Source organism: Notolepis coatsorum, assembly GCF_963971535.1.
Source record: "Notolepis coatsorum genome assembly, chromosome: 14".
NCBI lineage: Eukaryota > Metazoa > Chordata > Actinopteri > Aulopiformes > Paralepididae > Notolepis > Notolepis coatsorum.
The window spans coordinates 28,377,938-28,394,604 of NC_140178.1; the positions used below are offsets into that span (position 1 = coordinate 28,377,938).

Here is a 16,667-nt window from a genome sequence, read left to right on the forward strand (position 1 = left end):
TTAGTAGTAGTAGTAGTAGTAGTGGTATAGACTAGTAAATAATGAATATAAGCAAAACAACAACAAACTATAGTTATATTATTATAATTGTTAGACAACACAACAGACAAAAATAGGCTTATAGGCTACTTTACCTAATGTGGGGGGGGGGGGGGGGGGCTCAGTGACTCAAGTGAACCGGATCACTTTAGTGAGTGACTCAGACTAACCAGAGTCCATAAAATGAACCGGATGTACCACCACTCCCCAGGTTGATACATTTGTTTTTGAGCCACAGATAATTCAGAGACAATGTCCATGGATGAATTTATTTCAAAAATAGACAAGAACTAGATCAGCACAAACTACAGACGTTGTACTGCTTCCCCTCTTTTAAATTCGGTGTACGGATGAAGGGCAAATACAGTCCAAATATGTCCAATTGTCAACCTTTTATTCTACTTCCAGCGATCAGAGATCTCATCAAATCTCATCGTTACAACAAGCCTATCAAGCAGTCGTTACAACAAGCCTATCAAGCAGAGTCATTACAACAAGCCTATCAAGCAGAGTCGTTACAACAAGCCTATCAAGCAGAGTCGTTACAACAAGCCTATCAAGCAGAGTCGTTACAACAAGCCTATGTACAACTGACACAGCGATTATAATGATAATTGTCTCCACTTTTACGACCAAGGACTACGATGGAAATAAGAACGTGACTTTTTAACGTTAACCCTTGGTGATTATCATCAGAGCTCCATCTCCTCCATGGCAGCAGCGTTCTTCACTCCTGCTGCCATGATGGCGAAGAACACGTTGGGGAAGAAGGACCTGGCATAGATGGCCACCTTGGGAAGGGAAGGAGCCATCACCACCTCTTTCTTCTTGTTGCTCAGAGTCTTCACGATCTCAGCAGCCGCCTCGTCGGCCGTGACTCCAAGGCGTGTCTGGCTGGAGAAAGCTGAAAGGCCCAGACGGGGGGAGAGGTGAGCATGGATTAGATTAGATTAGATTATTCAAATGTATGTCATTATACAGAACAACGTACAGTACAACAAACGATAAGTTTGGCATCCAACCAGAGTGCAAATGTAACAGTAAATCAATATTGAACAATATATTGCCCAGTCTTATGTTCAGTAAAAGAACATCTACATTTAATATTTCTGGATTTAAAGGGGCAGTTCACCTAAAATAAACATTTTAAATACATGTCCCCCTTACCTGGAGTGCTATCTCCATCCAGATTGTTTCAGAGATTTCTGCCATATACACTGTATTTTCTACACCAACTCTTGCACTAACACTTTCCTTAATAGGGAATTTCTATCACTGAATGTGTCTGACTCCCACCTAAATTGAATTGAATTTAATTGAAAGCCTTTATATATCCCCGAGGGGAGATTCAGATGTCCATCACAGGAGCATAACAGCAATTTAAAAACAGTTAATGGAAACAGTTAATACATTACACTTATTTTAGTATGTGTTAAAAACAAGATGGACAAATACACAGGGCTAAAAAAGTGCTAAAATAGGGCTAAAATAGAGCTAAAAGTGGTGAATGGAAGAAAAGAAAAAGAAACCAGTCCAATCGTGATGTTAAGTAATTAAATTAATTGGTTACAGTCCACAACCCAGCTCCTCCAGTCCACGGCAGTTAGCCCGTCCTGGCCCTGCCTGGTTGTGGAGCCTGATTGCCAACGGCACAAAGGACTGCCCGAAGCGCTTTGTGGTATGTCAGGGGGGGGATAAGTCTGTGGCTAAACGTGGACCGCTTTGCGGTCAGTTCATCATGGAGGAAGTGGCAGGGGTTCTCAAGGATATCTTGTCCAGGTCCGCTCCCACCACAGAGCTTGCTTCCTGTAGAGGGCCTCTGTGTTGTCCGTCCAGTCCAGTTTATTGTTCATGAGAACACCCAGGAATTTATAGTTATCCACCATTTCCACCTCCACCCCCTGGATGATGATGGGAGTTGGGGGCTTCCTCCTGCTCCGCCGATGGTCTACTACCATCTCCTTCATCTTCATACGGACAATGTATAACGTATGAAGTATATCACGGCATACATACCTTATGCATACTGCACATTATGTGTATACTGTATACTTACTCAATCAGAGCATATATTTAGCATTTTTAAATTATATATTAGATTAGATATTAGATATTAGATTAGATATTTTAACTATATTTATTGTAAGGCAAATATAACTGAGAGGGCATACATGCCCTCATCTGCACCTTGACCTTTTTACACTGTGTACTTGCCCATATGCGCATATTCAGAGTTAATTATATTCTTATATTGTTTACACTGCCTATTTAAATTTTTTACTTCTCCACTGTACTATAATTTTATGACCTGTATCATGTCTACTACTATCACATCTACCTGTACCCTCCCCCCTCCCCCATGCTGCTATGATGCCTGAAAGGGGATCAATAAAGGAATATCTTATCTAACTTTATAAAGTACACAGAGGATACTGCCTTGGTGAGCCTCAGGTATGATGCTGAGGAGGAGCATGTGCCAGACTACTTCCTGAACCAAACCTTCTCCTAAACACCTCACAAACAAAGGAAATTACCATTGATTTTAGAAAGCTGCAATCTTCTCACCCTGCTTTCATCAATGAGGAGCCAATACAATCTGTAACAGATTTACAAGTAGCTAACTTGGCATTGTGCTCAAGCATACGATTAAATGGGATCTGTGGACTGACCTCATGAGCACTAAGACACAAATAATGTATTTTCTAAAGAAAATGTCCACAGCAAAATGCTCCAAATTTCTTAATCCTCTGCATCATCTGCTGGTTAGGCCAGATGCTGCCTACTGAGGCACAGAAGAAGACTGTCATCTACAGAGATTGAACAATAAATAAAGCCAACAATATAGTGAGTGACCAAATAAATCCAAGTTTTCATTTGATCCACAAGCCGTTAAAGGAACACGCCAACTGTTTGGGAAATTAGCTTATTTGCTAATCTACCCTGTTGTTAGACAAGCAGATACATACCATTTTCTTCTCTGTGGATGCATTAGGCTTAGGGAACAGCCGCACTGTTAGCCTACCTTAGCGTCATTCACTGGAAGTAGGTGTGCCACTGTGCCAGTGTAGCCTAGTTCCCAACAGTCACCCCCAATACACTCCAAATACAACTCCAAAACTTTCCTGTAAACATGTTGTGACCTGTGTCTTTACCACGTGGAGAAATATATATATATTTTTGACATTTTCGTTTTCTAAGCAGATATATACTGTTTAAAAAAAAATTAACTGGGCTTTTTTTAAGGTGATGAAATCACTGCGCCCAGGCAGCAGTGGTTCGGCAAAAAAAAATTCCGAGATATCTGCTCAGAAAACGAAAATGTCTAATTTTTTTTTTAATTTCTCCACGTGGTAAATACACAGGTCAGAAAGTTTTGGAGTTGTATTTGGAGTGTATTTCGTGACTGTTGGGAACTAGGCTACACTGGCACACCTACTTCCTAAAGAACTATTTGTATCTTATTTTTTAGCACTCGCTTGTATTTAAATTGTAAACAAATTTATTGTTAAGTATTGTGTGATTTTGTGTGAAGGGTGGACTAGCAAAGTAAGATTTTCATTGTACGGCAAACTGTCTGTTTAACTGTGCACATGACAATAAACAATCTTGAATCTTGAATAATCTTGGATTATCTTGAGTAACGGGGTCATGATTTCTGATGTTGCTTTTGAGTTTTTCAAATGTATCTTTTTGGTCCTTTGAGCAGCACATGCCATTCAGCTCCATTGTATTGGAGTGACAGCAGATCTCTCCACAGCAAATCTCTCTACAGCAGATCTCTAAAAACAAAGCTAATCACACCACAACTGAATGGATAGATATATATACAGTACTCTGGGTAAGGGGGGAAATATGTATTTATTTTGTAAACATTTTGGGTGAACTGCCCCTTTAACTGACTTTACTCACATGACCAGAAAGAGCTGGGCGCTTCCTCCTCAGCCACTGGCGCACTGATGAAGGTGTGGCTGAGAGTGCTGACTGTGATGCCATACTCCTCTACCTCTGCTCTCAAGCAGTCGAAGAAGGCCTGGACGGCGTGCTTGGAGGCAGCATCTGGAACAGAGAACATGCCATCTATTACTGCTGTATTGTGAATCCCATCAGACAAGCAAACATGGTACGTGGTAAGACTAAGGTACCCATGTACATATCAAAATACTTCCCAAATGTCAGTGACTACCACGACCACAACACCAGAGGGAGCTCAACAAATCATGTTAAACCCATATTCGGCTCAAACAAGGGACTAAACACGTTTTGCAATTATGCCACATCAATGTGGAACGCCCTACCAAAGCTGTAAAGGAATGTGAATCCCTACCCACATTCAAAACCGCAATTCGAAACTGGCCACCGTAAATGTTCAAACCCCCCCACCCCCTCCTAATAGACAGTCTCCTCTCCACCGTATATATTCTCTCCCCACCGTATGTATATTTCTCTCCCACCCACCCACCCCCTCCTAATGTACAGTCTCCTCCCCATCATATGTATATACTCTCTGTCAGGATCTATGGGTAACAGTACTGTATATTTGCATATCGTATATGTCACAAATGTAACGGTATACTATATACCTGTATGTCATGTATGTCCCTATGCCATAAATGTCATAAATATGTTGTGTATGTCATAAATGTCACTATGAATTGAAAATGGGGGACCCTGATGTAAACAAGACAAACGTCTTTCTCTGGTCTGCATCCCCTTAACAATTGTGTGTATTGAGCCGTACTGTATTGTACCCATTCTGCAATCTGTTAAATAAAGTTTTCATTCATTCATTCATTCATACGAGTTCAAAATCTTTTAACTGCAGTCCTGTGTAGATAATGGTGTGAACACTGTGATGATTACCCATACTGTACGACTTTGAACGCTGTTGCCTCTGTATACCATATAAATACTTTTTTCTTCTTCTTATGAATCTTTTAAATCTAATCAAATCTAATGATTAGGGGTTCAATTCCCACTAGGGCCACCCATGTTACAAAATGTACTCGCTCACAAAAAAAATCATTTCTTTTCTGAAGCAGAGCATTGCTGAAAAAGAGCATCCGTACTCAGAGAACCTACCCTGGTAAATAAAGGTTAAAATAAATTATAACAGTAAAAGGAAATTGAACAGCTGCTGGCCAAGGAGCAAACCATAGTGGTGGATAGAGTGTCCACGTATGAAGGATCCCGGTCCTCCCCGTACCACGCTGTTTGAATCAGACCATCTTCTTCCACAACGTCTGTAGGGGGAACTTGACTGTTCTCATACTGCCATAGACACACACTTTTCTGTAATGAGGTTACTGATTCCCACCACTCTTTCCACTAAGTGACAGTAATGCGTTAAAGTTCAGTGATTCAGTAAGGAAGAAGCAGTGTTGTCTTCTGGGTAGAAATACATTATGTGCCTCTAATGGTGTGGTAGTGGTGAGGGAGCTTTGGATGTACTGTCTAGAGAGGAACTACTCGCGATACGCTATTCACGATAAGCTGTGACCCTCATTGTGCAGGTGCTCTCAGGACTAGCATTGAGCTCAGTCGAATTGTGAGAGCATTTTTATGGACTCTGCTTGAGTCCAATGATGCCTCCCACGAGTCCCTATCGGGCAGCTAACCAGGTATGAAAGGAGGCAGGGCTAAAGTGTAGGGGGCTAACCGACACCAATGGATAACTACTCTCTACTCTACTGGGTCCAATGACGCCTCCTGCAAGTCTCTATCATGAGTTGTGTTTTGTCATGTTATGTAGAAGTTGTGCACCTTTATGTTATAGGCCACTCTCACTACTTTTTTTTTGCCAATTGGTATGAACACACTTACACACACACACCTTCATACACACACACACATACCTTCATACACACACACACACACACACACACACACACACACACACACACACACACACACACACACACACACACACACACACACACACACACACACACCTCAACTGTGGCTGCTAGAGGGTGGGAACACTTTTGTGGACCAACCAACCAACAGAGCAGGCTATAGAGCTGCTGGTCGCACCAAAAAATACTCAGCATAGAAACAAGTATACACAAACACGAGGCGCCCCGGGTGGTATTCGATTATTACTTTTGATTATTATTTGTATTTATTTATTTATTTATTTATTTATTTATTTATTTATTTATTTATTTATTTATTTATTTATTTATTTATTTATTTATTTATTTATTTATTTATTTATTTATTTATTTATTTATTTATTTATTTATTTATTTATTTATTTATTTATTTATTTATTTATTTATTTATTTATTTATTTATTTATTTATTTATTTATTTATTTATTTATTTATTTATTTATTTATTTATTTATTTATTTATTTATTTATTCTGGTCTTTGTACAGTAGGTGTCATCTCCATAATAATTCCTGATTCACCTCATAAACTGTTCATCAGAGGACCGACTGACAGAACGAGCTATAGAGCAGCTAAGAAAATGTCCTATTTGATTTGATATTGATCTTTCTTTGTCCAAAATCTCAAGGCACACCTGAACTGAAGGCACGCCAGGGAGCCTCAGCTGAGAACCACTGAACCAAATAACTCACATGTTGTGCGGAACGGTACAGCTAGCTTTCCTTGGATGCTGTTGACCAGAACCAGATGGCCAGTCCTTCTGGAGATCATGGAGGGCAGGAGACCTGCAGCAGAGACACAAAGCATATTGTATAGTGAGAACATACCAATGAGAAATATGGACAGCACTTCATATTACAGTACACATATCGCAGGGTAATTACCATGTAATAACATAGAAATAACAATTCTGGTAAGCTCTGGTAATGACAAGTACCGGTAAACCTACCTGAGAAAGCACCCGTTCATAATTACAAACAATGACATGTCATAACCAAGTAATGAAATTATTTGAATACCCTGAAGACTCTGGCAGGAGCACTCATTCAGGGGTACTACGACTATGCTTGCACCTCATGGTACCAAAGCACCTCAAAGGCGCTAAAAACAAAATTACAAACATCTCAAAACAAACTGGTCAGACTACTGCTTGACCTTACTCCTAGAACCCACCTCACCCCTGCCCACTTTGACAACCTAGGATGGCTTAGAGTAGACGACAGAGTACAGCAACTTGCAATGGGCCTGGTCTACAAGATACACTACACGACCAAGGTACCCATGTACATGTCAAAATACTTCCCAAAGGTCAGTGAATACCACGATCACAACACCAGAGGGAGCTCCACAAATCATGTTAAACCCAGATTCGGCTCAAATAAGGGACTAAACACGTTTCGCAATTATGCCACATCAATGTGGAACGCCCTACCCAAAGCTGTAAAAGAATGTGGATCACTACCCACTTTCAAAACCTCTCTCAAGGGACACCTACGGGAGACTGCAATTCAACACTGGCCCCTGTAAATATCCTAACCCAACCCCCTCCAATGTACAGTCATTTACCTAGTATGGTTTTGTCAATAGTCCAATGTACAATTTTGTTTGTTTGTACAGTGTCTCCTCCCCCCCCCCCTCAATGTACAGTTATACTTGTTTATACAGTGTGCCCCCCCCCCCCCCCCCCAACCACCTCCAATGTAAATTACCCAGTATGGTTGTCAATATCCCAATGTACCCAACCCCCCGGGCCCCCACCCAACCTCCTCCAATGTACAGTTTCTACGTCAAATGTATATACTTCCTTTTCTTGACTCCTTCTGTATCACAAACAGTACTGTATTTGCAAATCTGGTATGCCATAAATGTATAGATGTAGCAGTACTGACTATCTGTCCTGATGAATTGAAAATGGGGGACCCTGATGTAAACAAGACGAAAGTCTTTCTCTGGTCTGCATCCCCTTAACAATTGTGTGTATTGAGCTGTACTGTATTGTACCCATTCTGCAATCTGTTAATAAAGTTTTCAATCAATCAATCAATCAATGTTATTACACAGTAATTACCATGTAATTAGTGTACTGTATATGAAGTGCTACCGGAATATGGTTATAACTATGTATATACATATCTCTCTTCAACCTTAAGTGTTTTCTGAAAAACCTTTCCCTGTTACCAAATGAAGCCTGATTGTTTCATACCATACAGTGCGAGTGCATGATTTACCTTTGGCCAGTGTGACGGGCCCAAAGTAGTTGTTGTCCATGACTAACTTGTCCATCTCCAGGGAGACGTTCTGCACCGGCGCCTTGACCTTCAGGCTGCTGTTGAGGATGAGGATGTCCAGGCAGCCGTAGCACTCCAGGACCTCCGCTATCACCTCAGGCATGCTGTCCATGTCACCGAAATCCAACAGCACCAGTTTCGGGGGAAAGGTCTGGAGAGGAGAGAGGAGTGGACATGAATAAATAAATATTAATGAAATCAATCAATCAGTATTCATATTCTATAACTTTATCTGCATAGCACCTTATAGCACATTATGGACAGTATACAATTTATCTTGCTTCATTGATGGCATATTGGCATAATTTTTGGTCGATTGGAGATTGCCCAAATTATCTCACTTCGCAATTAGAGTGGACATCTGGACCCTATGGTATACATGATCCAATGATTGGCTCTTACACTCAGAGCACCTAGAGTCTGTACTAAACTTGTGAAATTTGCTTTTAGCTTCTGTCCTGACACGTGGAACATCATACAACAAACTCTAAAACTCAATATTTTGGTATAATTTGGTCAGTTTAAATCTTTAATCACCAACCATTCCACCATAACCTGCAGTTGTTTTAATTGATTGTATATACTGTTGTATTTTTTGCATTATTTTGTATATCTATTGTTTTTATTGTTTTTATTTATTATGTATTATGCTCGACACCGTTGAAAACGAGAGCCTGCCCTCAATGAATTTTAAAATAGAATAGAAATACTTTATTCATCCCGAGGGAAATTTGACAATTCTCGAGTTGAAATAAAGATTGAATGGGTATACTTACTAGAGTGGGGTCCGAGGCGCTCGCCAACTCATCGGCAAAGTCTTCAAGTTTCTCACAGATTTTGCCACAGAGAATCAGCCTGGCCCCTCCCTTGTGAAACACGCTCGCACATTCTGGGTTGACGAGATAAAAAAGACATCAAGAAAATGTATGATGAAATGAGAAGAGACGGTAGAGAAATATGAACTGCGATAATGCAGTTATACAGTGCTAACCCTCTTTTTTAATAACCTTTCAGAATGAGATATAGGGCACAACGTACCTTTGCCTAGTCCAGTCAGAGCATCCGTTATCACCACCACCTTGTTGCGTACTGATGTTTTGGACAACAGGCTGGTAACGACACTGTAGAGGTAGAAAAGCCCAGCCGTCACCACGACCACACAGGGCACCACGATAACCGTGGTCGTCAGTAGAGGGTCCATCTCCTGGAGGATCCCCTACAACATTAAAATGTGGAGTCAGGAATCAATTAAAGAGCTTTAATTAAATATAATGAATGTACTTTTTTTATTTTTATTATTATTATTATTATTATTATTATTATTATTATTATTATTATTATTATTATTATTATTATTATTATTATTATTATTATTATTATTATTATTATTATTATTATTATTATTATTATTATTATTATTATTATTATTACAGGTTAACCGTATGTAGTGTGGTAGTGAAATCCTTCTGTAGTTCTGGTAGTGAAATCATTAACCCTTTGTAGTGTGGTAGTGAAAGAGGTAACCTTCTGTAGTGTGGTAGTGAAATCGTTAACCCTTTGTAGTGTGGTAGTGAAAAGGTTAATAATAATAATAATAATAATAATAATAATAATAATAATAATAATAATAATAATAATAATAATAATAATAATAATAATAATAATAATAATAATAATAATGATAATGAATAAAAGCAGAACAAGCATTTCACTGTGAATGCTGTGACATTCACAGAATTGATTAAATACATTACACATACCTGTTTTGCATACATTATGTTTATGTTTATGTTTTTGTTTATGATTATGTTTATGTTTATTAAAGGGGAATTCCACTCTGGGTCTCTTGTGTTTATAGAAAAGTTACTTTACTACAGAGTAATATTAGCCCACAGCCATCTCTGTATATATATAGTCAGGCCAGAGATATATACAGTAGGACTAAACCACTGCTCCCTGCTTTAGATCACGTTTTATTAGCCTATTGCCTATATCTATGTTTTTCTACTATTACCCGTCCATACCTGTACCTTCTTCTCCCCCCTTTCCCATGCTGCTATGACGCCCAAATTTCCCCAAGGGGATCAATAAAGCAATATCTTATCTTATCTAACGCTTCAGTTTCCTGCTTTACAGAGGACTACACTGTCTCTGAAAAGGGTCAGTCGTCAGACAACGCCAGTCAAAGGTTGACCACTCCTACCAAACACACACAAGGAGGGGAGGGCTGAGCTTTCACTTCTGGTTACTGCGTTACCTGGCAAGGGAGTGGGAAGCTGATTCAGAGACAATCAAGGTATCAGGAAACGCCATTGTTGTAGTTTTTCAAAATTGAGTCAGGGTAGAACTACTGTGCTTGATATTGGCTTTTTTACCGATACCGATATACCGATATTGTCCAACTCTTAATTTCCGATACCGATATCAACCGATACCAATATATGCAGGGTTTCCCCCCCCAAAAAACGGAATCATTTCAGGTAATTAACATTACATATATCTTGTCATGGAATTAACAACATTATGCATACTTTTGACAATAAATAAAATCAGAATTTGTTCTTACTTGCTTGCCTGGGTAAATAAAGGTGAAATTAATTATTATTATTATATTTTTTTTTTTACCGATACCGATAATTTCCGATATCACATTTTAATGCCAATATCTGCCGATAATATCGGTAGGCCGATAATATCGGACATCCCTGTCATTATGACAAATGTCTCTGCCGATATTTCTGAGCAGAGATTGTTTTGGCGCAGCCAGATGGAGAGAATGAATCAGTTATGCCTCAATCTGGTCAATGAGTTTAACATTGCTTTACAGTGGAATTTCCCTTTAAAGAATATTTGGATAAGTTCAGGGTTAGCTCAAACGTTTAGCGCGATAGTATGTTCAAATCCATGAACATACTCTCGGATGATGGAAGATGTCTTGTTCGATGATGCAGATGAGATGGTATGGTATGTTGGAAAACCATCTAGCATCTACTGAACATGATTGAAAAGGATAATTTCATACCCAAATGCTTTCCGGTTCTGTTACAATGGAATCCATCTCACCCTCTACAACCTTTTGCTTTTTTTTTTATATACAGTATAGCTATTCTTACAATTCTGAAACGAAAAAAGAAAACAGAATGGTTTGAAAACTGATGTGTTGCACAATGATAAGAGAGCGATAACTAAGATGTAAGGGGTAAATAAAGGTATGGTCTGTAATAAATAAGTCTTGATATTAGATTAGATTAGATTAGATTAGATTAGATTAGATTAGATTAAAATGTATTGTCATTATACAGCACAAGTACAGTACAACAAGAAGTTTGGCATCAAACCAGAGTGCAAATGTAACAGTAAAGAACAATAGTAATATACAGGTGAGTAAACTGGGTATAAAATATACAAATGAGTACTACTGAGTGTAGTGCTAACCAGATCTATGTACAGAGTTGTAATATAATATGTACAATTATAAAGACATATGGTAGTCATAGCATAAGTAGTGAGAGGATATGTACAGCTATAGATATGGGTATATACCCATAGAATAACCATGTAATATGAGTATGACAACAAATAGAATCCCTACAGATACTCATTATTTAAGTGGAAGAGTCACTAGTCACTACCATAATTAAAAGAACACGCCAACATTTTGGGAAATTAGCTTATCGTCTTCTCCAGAGAGACAATGCAGCTAATGTGCAGCCAGATAGCTTTCTACTGAACGCACAGAGAGGAAACTGGTATTTATCTTCTTGTCTCTCTCTGGAGAAGACGGTAAGCTAATTTCCCAAAATGTTGGCATGTTCCTTTAAGTTGATCTCATTAGAAATCACTTAACCCTTGTGTGGTGTTCGGGTCTGTGGGAACCATTTTCAATGTTTACTAAAAGACAAATGACACAATTAATTATTTATTTTAACCTGAGACTCGTTGGCCTTGGCTCATTTTATGTGAAGAACGTATAAAAGAACACATTTTCATTGAGGGCACACTGTGCACCTCCCCCTACACATTTATATTACATACATGGACCAGAACGTGTGGACATTGTAGGAAAACAAGTAAATATGGTAAATAAAAAGATTCACTGTCTGCCTCCACTTTGTTTCATTTATATTTGTCAAGATGAACATGATTTATTCCATTCATGTCTTGATTATAATATATTCATTTTTTTTTTTTTTTTTTTTTTTTTTTAAACCTACATCACATTTGATCACCAACGTTGAATAGCACTTGTATTGATACATGTGATCTAGCAGTAGCAAATGGCAAATATTAACCATATATGCTGTCTATATTGCTTGTAATTGAGATAAAGTTAACAACATTCATTGTTATGGCTTCATTGATTTAAAATCCCAATAATGTTGTGGGTCCAGTGGTCCACCAGAGCCGTGCACATTGTGGGTGACAAAAACGCGAACGCCACACAAGGGTTAAAGGGAGGATAGTTGTGATCTTTGGAACGCTGGCCCCGTTTCCTACATACTGTGGTGATCAGACATAGACATAATTCATACACGGAACTGTGGTTGGGAACTTGAAACTGGCCACCGTAAATGACCAAACTCCCCACCACCTCCTAATAGACAGTCTCCTCCCCACCGCATGTATATATTCTCTCCCCGCCGTATGTATATTTCTCTCCCACCCACCCACCCCCTCATAATGTACAGTCTCCACCCCACCGTATGTATATTTCCCTCCCACTCCCCTCCTAATGTACAGTCCCCTCCCCATCATATGTATATACTCTGTCAGGATCTATGGGTAACAGTACTGTATATTTGAATACCGTTTATGTCACAAATGTATCAGTACTAAATACCTGTATGTCCTATGCTATAAATGTCATGTATGTTGTGTATGTCATAAATGTCAATATGAAATGAAAATGGGGGACCCTGATGTAAACAAGTCAAATGTCTTTCTCTGGTCTGCATCCCCTTAACAATTGTGTGTATTGAGCCGTACTGTATTGTACCCATTCTGCAACCTGTTAAATAAAGTTTTCATTCATTCATTCCTCATTCTATTTTTTTTTTTTTTTTATATTTTTATTTTTTGCACAAATCTCTCCAACATTCCAAACATCTCTTTCCACATCATCATATTCAATTTCCAGGATTTGCCTTTTTCTTTTTTGTAAGAACATACAAAACATGTAAAGGACTCATACAAATACATTAATAACTGACATGGAAAATAAAAAAATACTTACAAAAAAAGAAACATACTATACTATACATTATGCGTATACATTCCTGATATATATACCTTGCATGTAGACCGAACTACCTTCGAGCAGGTATGTGCTGCATCCTCTATCAGGATGCCACCCTTCTCCATATTTCATGTGAGAGAAAGCGCCCCAGATATATGCAGTTGTGCATGATAACATGCATGCACGCATGTCTCCGACACATGTATGTGGGTACGTGTATCACGTAAGCATGTGTACATGCCTCATATGTGTGTGTGTGCATCTTCCTGGTATGTGACTGTACTCCTATCTCTTGTGTGTGTTTCGTATCCATGTGTGCCTCTGCCCCCTATGTGAGTGTATATCTCAGATGTGTATATATATGTGCGTCTCAGCTACGTATGTGTGTGTCTCCTATATACATGTGTATCCCCCTTATGTGTCAGTGAAAGCTTATATTTCAACTATGTGTATATGTAGGTATGTGTATGCCTATTTCCTATAAATGAGTATGTGCATGTATGTGTGCCCCTGATGTGTATACCTTATCCTTGTGTATATGAGTGTGTGTAAACCTATTATGTACACATATGAATATGTGTATCCTAGATACTTGTATGCGGCTATACCTGCGCACATGTGAGTGTGATAGAGACAGTGACCGTTCCATAGACACACCATCCGGACATAAAATATATGTACATATATACACAATACATTATAAAGCACAGGTACCATCAGATCAAATCCCCTTTTTCATATTCATCCTTGATAATATTGTAATCCCATCTTAATCATTTGTCCCCAGACCGTTCAGTCAGGTGTAGAAAACTGTCCCATACCTCAGCGAAAATATCCTCTCTCCCTGCGACTCTATACGTCACCCTTTCATATGATGCTGTCCGGAACATTAGTTCCATCCATTCTTTAAAAGTAATATCAACAGGTGATTTCCAATGTCGTAATGCAATTCTACATCCTGATATCATGGCCATTCTATACCACATTCCCCGGTATTTAGGCAGTTTAATCCCTTTCGGTACTATACCCAAAACACATGCCATTGGGGCGTTATTTATCTTCACATTCAAGACCTTACTTAGGAATATCACAATTTGATCCCACATTTTCCGGACCTTCTCACATTCGTACAACATGTGCAGTAAAGTGCCTGTCTCCTTCTCACATCTCCAGCAGATGTCACTGTCCCTTAATTTCAGTCTGGCCAGTTTACTAGGCGTCCAATAGCTTCTGTTCAACACTTTGTAAAAAATAAGTTGTGATTGCGCCTCCCTAGAGAATTTACTCCATTTGGACACCAGTTTCTCCCACATTTCCTCAGTAATATCCTCACGTACATCGTTCTCCCAGCTCAATCTCAGACCCGCCAATTTGGGTGCATTGTATTCTCTTATAACATCATAAAATCTTGACGCACCGCCTTTCCTACGCCATCCTTTATAGAATATTTCTTGAATTGCAGTAATCGGGCCACACTTTGGTCCTCCTATTGATGACGATATACAATGTCTAATCTGTAGGAATTTATAAAAGTTTTTATTATCTATATCAAAATCCTCTTTAATATCCTCAAAAGGCAAGACCCCATCCTCCCCGGCTATATCCCCTAGTACATGTATCCCCCTTTTAATCCAATCGTCCCATATGACTGATTTCTTACCAATCTTTAGTTTCTTATTATACCATATAGAGGCTCTCGTAGTTAGATATGGGCTATCACCAGTCATTTTGTGCGATTGATTCCAAGTTTCCCTGATAAATGCCATTAAAGGGTTTTTAAAAGGTATAGGTCTGTCTGATTGTGTCAGGAAGGATTCCAGAGATGAGGGATATATCATTTCCTCCTCCATCTTGACCCAAGCAGGTGCCTCCTCAGACGAGTGATTCAGTTTGGAGAGCTGGGAGAGCGAGAATGCATAGTGATACCAGTCTAGTTTAGGCAGGGAATTCCTCATTCTATTCTAACGTTACACTGATATGTTGTGCCTTCATGCATATTAAATATAATACGTTCTCCTTCGAGACACCGCCTCCGACTCCCATCTCTCAGCGCTACAATACAATAATGGATTGTGTGTTAGCTAGCCGGAGATGTGGAACAGCATGGATTGTGCTTAAAAAGGACTCCACCGTTCAACAACAATGTTGATGAATAGGAAATACAGTAGGGCTAGGGTTCCAGAAATCACAACTATATCCCCTTAGCGATAAGTGGTCCCCTATTTGTTCGAACTGGGAGTTACACAGCCCACAGTTTACCATGTTGAGTACAGTGTGCCTGTCCCAATGGGGGGGACTTCTAAATATAAACTGACCCAGTAACAGATACTGTATCTCTCACAATGTCAGAAGTACCAGCGGCATTACAAGTACCCACTACAAGACAAAGTCAAGTTATCCCAAAACACTATCAAAAGCTGAACATGCATAGGTAACGAATAGAACACTGTCATCTGTGTGGGGTTAGTCAAAATGTGCGCCATGCAATAATACGGTATGTTCCACTAAAACACTAACCCCAGATTCCCTGCACTATAGTGTATCTGAACACATGCTCACAAAGCCTCAACAGAGAGAGCTCTTGGTCCGAGAGGGGGACAGATTAGTCTCTTATCCACAGAGCAGTTTGATCTAGTCAACGCAGGAATGAAGTAGCAAAGCACTTACTGCACGTGTATCAGGATTAGGCCTCCAGCGGTCTTCTGTATTCTTGATTAATTCCACCCAGGAGGAGCTGTAGCTCTGAGCCCCATGCAGTTCATTCAAACAGAGCTCCTCAGACAGCCAGCATTCCCCCCTCCTGCAATACTTTGGGATTTGAGGTCTTTTAATAGTAACACAGCTGAGTCAGTTATTTTCCATGTATGTTGTCAGGTTGTTATGTTTAGCAGGGGCAGGACAGGCCCGGGGGGGTGGCGGTGGGGGGCGGTGTCTTGTGTCCCATGTTGCTGAAACCATTCTTGAATTAGGTGAATGTTACTGCTTTATAGTATGCTGCTCTCAAAGAGCACCTACGGGTGGCTGCAATTAGAAACTGGCCCCTGTAAATGTCAAAATCCCCCCCCCACTCCACTCCACTCCCCCACCCCACCCAACCCCCTATAATGTACAGTTTCTTCCCCTTCGGATTTCTATTTTTGTATGATGTGCTCTCTTTCTTACACAGTACCGTATATATTTGTATGTCTTGTATGTCATAAATGTCTTGATGAAT

General features: G+C 39.4%; 1 protein-coding gene across 2 annotated transcripts in view; it reads right to left on the minus strand.

The window, feature by feature from the left end:
• Window positions 1–353: 353 nt before the first annotated feature.
• Window positions 354–16,667, minus strand: part of LOC311240751 (dehydrogenase/reductase SDR family member 7C-B-like) — a 54,171-nt gene continuing 37,857 nt past the window's right edge. The window contains exons 1-7 of one of the 2 annotated variants that reach the window (XM_084329325.1): window positions 16,121–16,211; window positions 9,256–9,433; window positions 8,994–9,106; window positions 8,158–8,368; window positions 6,622–6,714; window positions 3,949–4,095; window positions 354–943 (exon numbers count right to left, since the gene is read on the minus strand). In XM_084329325.1, coding sequence (XP_084185451.1) covers window positions 732–943; window positions 3,949–4,095; window positions 6,622–6,714; window positions 8,158–8,368; window positions 8,994–9,106; window positions 9,256–9,418 — 939 coding nt within the window. In that variant the 5' untranslated portion in view covers window positions 9,419–9,433; window positions 16,121–16,211 and the 3' untranslated portion in view covers window positions 354–731. Of the gene's footprint in view, window positions 944–3,948; window positions 4,096–6,621; window positions 6,715–8,157; window positions 8,369–8,993; window positions 9,107–9,255; window positions 9,434–16,120; window positions 16,212–16,667 lie in introns of those variants that run through there. The other variant, XM_084329326.1, reaches the window with a different exon arrangement.